General features: G+C 25.9%; 1 protein-coding gene across 1 annotated transcript; it reads right to left on the bottom strand.

The window, feature by feature from the left end:
* Window positions 1-1,181: 1,181 nt before the first annotated feature.
* On the bottom strand, window positions 1,182-3,414 carry LOC130937569 (non-specific lipid transfer protein GPI-anchored 15). The gene is made up of 2 exons (XM_057867090.1): window positions 2,998-3,414; window positions 1,182-1,503 (listed from the first exon to the last, which is right to left on the bottom strand). Exons 1-2 carry the CDS (start codon window positions 3,344-3,346, stop codon window positions 1,487-1,489), a joined length of 366 nt encoding a protein of 121 aa, XP_057723073.1. The 5' UTR covers window positions 3,347-3,414; the 3' UTR covers window positions 1,182-1,486.
* Between the last annotated feature and the right edge of the window lie 329 nt (window positions 3,415-3,743).

Genomic DNA, 3,743 nt, shown 5'->3' with positions numbered 1-3,743 from the left:
AGAGAGGAGAGGACACAAGAGTGGGGCTGGGGCTGGGGATGCATTGGGGATTTAGTGTTTTTTTCCCCAAAAGGTGTAAATGGCACCGTTTGGAGGAGAACATCAAACCGGAAATCTTTCTTAAGATTTGGCCGATTCTGACAGTTCATCGATTAACTTTCGGTTCTTTGACCAATTTTTTGTCAGACAATTTATGAGCCTGATTAAATTGGTTTAGTGATCAATTTTCGGTTAATTTAGTTGAACCAACCAATCTAGTTCAATTTTCAAAATTATGATTAATAGAATGGAATTTAAATTTGAAAAGTGTGAGAATTGATTTAAAAATCAAATCTTTTTTGATTTGATTTACAAAAAAGGAACAATGAAAATTAAAATTTTCAAATGAATTTAAATAATTTATTTTTACGAGAATAAATCCTCTCAATTATTTTTTAACTGAGGAAGTAAAATGTAATCTAAGACTTTTTAAAAATTTTCTTTGATATTTTTTTTGGTCTAACTTATAAAATTAATAGCGAGAGATCGTATTTTATCCTCTCAAGTGAGAAAAAAAATTAAGAAGATCCAATTCCCATTTTTAATTGTTCCGAAACAAAAAAAATCAACTGTTGAGTGAATTATAATTCCTAACCTTCCAAACAAACTCTTAATTTGTTCCCAACCAATTTCAATTTAATTCCTAAAATTTCAATTACGTTTCTTTAGTCTCCAAATTTTACAAACATGATTCATATAAGTCCTTAAAAATTTTTTTTATGACAAACGTTAATGGAAGACCTAAACAATCAAATACCATGTTGAACTCTATAAAATATTATTTTAGTTCTAGCACTCAAATAGTCCCAAAACAACATTGAAAATTATGTTTATTAAAATATTTTCTCCCAAAATAAATAATACGAGACTGTTTGAGGCTATTTAAATACTAAAACTAAAACTACACAATTTTACAAGTTTTAATGTGATATCTGACCGTTTATATTTGTACTCCATTAATATTTATATGTTAAAAATTATCTCATATATTAATGTGAATTTATAAAATTTTAAAATTAAATAAAAATAATTAAAATTTTAAGAATTAAAATTTGTATGTAAATTTAAAAATCAAATTAAATATTAACTCAAATTATACTTATTTAGGAGAGTAAAAAATTAATTAATGGAAGTTCAATAAATAAAAGAAAAAAAACTTATGCAATATAAATTTAATTTATTCGAAGAAATGGTACATATATAACATTTTTCAACAAGATACCAGTAAATACTAAACATTACATATTAATTATAACAAACAAGACACATTAAACATCCAACCATGTAATACAAATACTCTCAGGTCTTGGCAATAATACCCTCCCTAGTTGATATAGTGTCATATATATGACATTATACACCACTTATTATTGATCTCTATAGTCTTCTAAATACTGCATAATCATATATAATATTAATAATTATTCTCTCAGGATGATACTTACTTTTAAGGAAGAGTGTATCCTGCAAATAAAAAGGAGAATATGTTAGTTAATTATTTTAACTATTTTCCAAAGCAATATGAGTGTTCAGAGAATATATAATTATCAGCATCTATCCCATATATTATTTTATGCCAGTGTCAGACAGTTAATAAGTATATTACTTTTTTTTTTTTAATTTTTAAATCAACTTGTAAAATTTGCACACATATAATGTTTGTGTAGAATAATGAAAATCCAACACATTTAACAAATCAAAATTTCTGCTACTACAGTAATTTACAAGTGGAACAAATCAATACTTTATGTAGAAAGCTATATCATCATAATATTAATATCAAACATATATTTAATCATTAATCTATTGAAATATGTAATTAAATAATAGGTAATAGTATCTTGCTTCCATGCATGCTTTCTTATTAATTAAGCATTAATAGGTAACAGAATTTTTGTTTCATACAACATCCTATATAACAACTAAAAATGTATGACTATTATTTAAATTACCAAATAAGATGTTTAAGATTTATTTCATAATTATGATCCAGCATACAAATTTTTAGGAATATTCGTACACTAATTTTTCTTAAGATTTTGTAAAATTTATCGTAATTCCTTTTTATATTATCAAATTAACATTAATCTCACCTCAGTCTTCTTTATAAGAGTTTATAACTTTATATTATCTATACAATAATAATGTTTAGTGTTATATTTTATGAAATATAATTACAAAAAAGTAACAAATATGTTATTATCAAAACAATAATACTATATGGCGGGCAAATATTATATTTTTTGTTAGCACTTAATTAGCAATAATTTATATCTATATTTATAGAAATTTTAATTTACATAAAAAACATATAATTTGTACCTATATTTATCAGAACTTACATACATAAATCAATATAGTTTGTACTCATATTTTTTAAAATTTGCATATATGAATTAATAAAATTGATTTGTTATATATAGACAATTTAGTATTTATACTGATCAAATGATGACAAAAAATATTAAAAAATACTGACTCTGAAAGTTTCTCACATCAAAATTTCTAAAAAAAATATATTTTTAAAAGAGTAAAGTATATTTTTTATTTTTGAAGTTTGATAAAAGTTTCAAAAATACCCCTAAATTTCATTTTGTCCCAAAAGTTTTCGATTTGCATCAAATATATCCCTGACCGCTAATTTTTCAAAAATTTAAGACTAATCAACAACAATTTCATAAGAACAATCCTCAACACAAACAAATCAAGAATAATTTCCATGCATTATTGTTAGATTGGTCTTAAATTTTTTGAAAATTTAGCCGTCGAGGGTATATTTGATATAAATCGAAAATTTTTGGGACAAAATTGAAACAAAATAAAACTTAAGGATATTTTTAAAACTTTTGCTAAACTTCAAGGACAAAAAATATACTCTACCCTTTTTAAAAATAAAATTAAAAAATTCATTGAATTTCATTAATAAATTTCATCAAATTAAAAAAAAAAAAAACTTACTTCCACATTTCTTTCCAACAGGCCTGTTCCTAATGTTGCACCTCTTAGGGACAGTAATGGCAGTGGCAGGGTTGATCTTAGCCTGTTTGGCCAATGGTGACAAGAGCACAGCACAAAGACATCTTGGAGAGGTTCTAAGCAAAGCAGAAACCCTAGCACAACATGCTGGTGGCACTTTTGCCCTTACATCTTTTGTTGCACCCAAACAAGGACTTAAGCTTGCAGCTGCTGACCCTATTGGTGTCCTTCCACACTCTCCAGCACTCTCTACATTCTTATAATTATTTGATGTTAATAACAACACCATCAATGTCACAATTGTAGCTCTACTAATCATTGATGACTCCATAATTTCAATATATAGTATTATCACTCACTCACTCACTAGCTTAGTTTGATATTAGTACATTGAATTGAGGCTTAGGAGAAGCATGTATATATAGTGTAGTTAAAGGCTTTAAATGGGGCCTAATTTTGCACTAGTGGGGTGGTTGTGATTTCTGAATATATGATATTCAACATATATAATCATAAAGTCCATTGCTATCTAGCTAGAATGTTCACACACAATGAGCAATTCAGCATATCTTAGCTTATAGAGTGTGATAGATTGCATCAAATAAACACAAGGTATTGGATTTTGTTTCATAAGAAAAAAGTTGCTTTAAACCAACCCTCCTCATGTCTAGCACATCTTATAATTCTTCTTTGTACGAATATAATTATAAAATTTGATAGTGATGATA

Source organism: Arachis stenosperma, chromosome 1 (genome assembly GCF_014773155.1).
Source record: "Arachis stenosperma cultivar V10309 chromosome 1, arast.V10309.gnm1.PFL2, whole genome shotgun sequence".
NCBI classification, from domain to species: domain Eukaryota; kingdom Viridiplantae; phylum Streptophyta; class Magnoliopsida; order Fabales; family Fabaceae; genus Arachis; species Arachis stenosperma.
Note: the sequence above shows the minus strand (reverse complement) of the source record. Positions and strands in the feature narration are given on the sequence as shown.

Bases quoted from the DNA above. Each gene is read 5' to 3' on its own strand.
- LOC130937569 (XM_057867090.1), bottom strand. From the start codon at position 3,346: ATGGAGTCATCAATGATTAGTAGAGCTACAATTGTGACATTGATGGTG.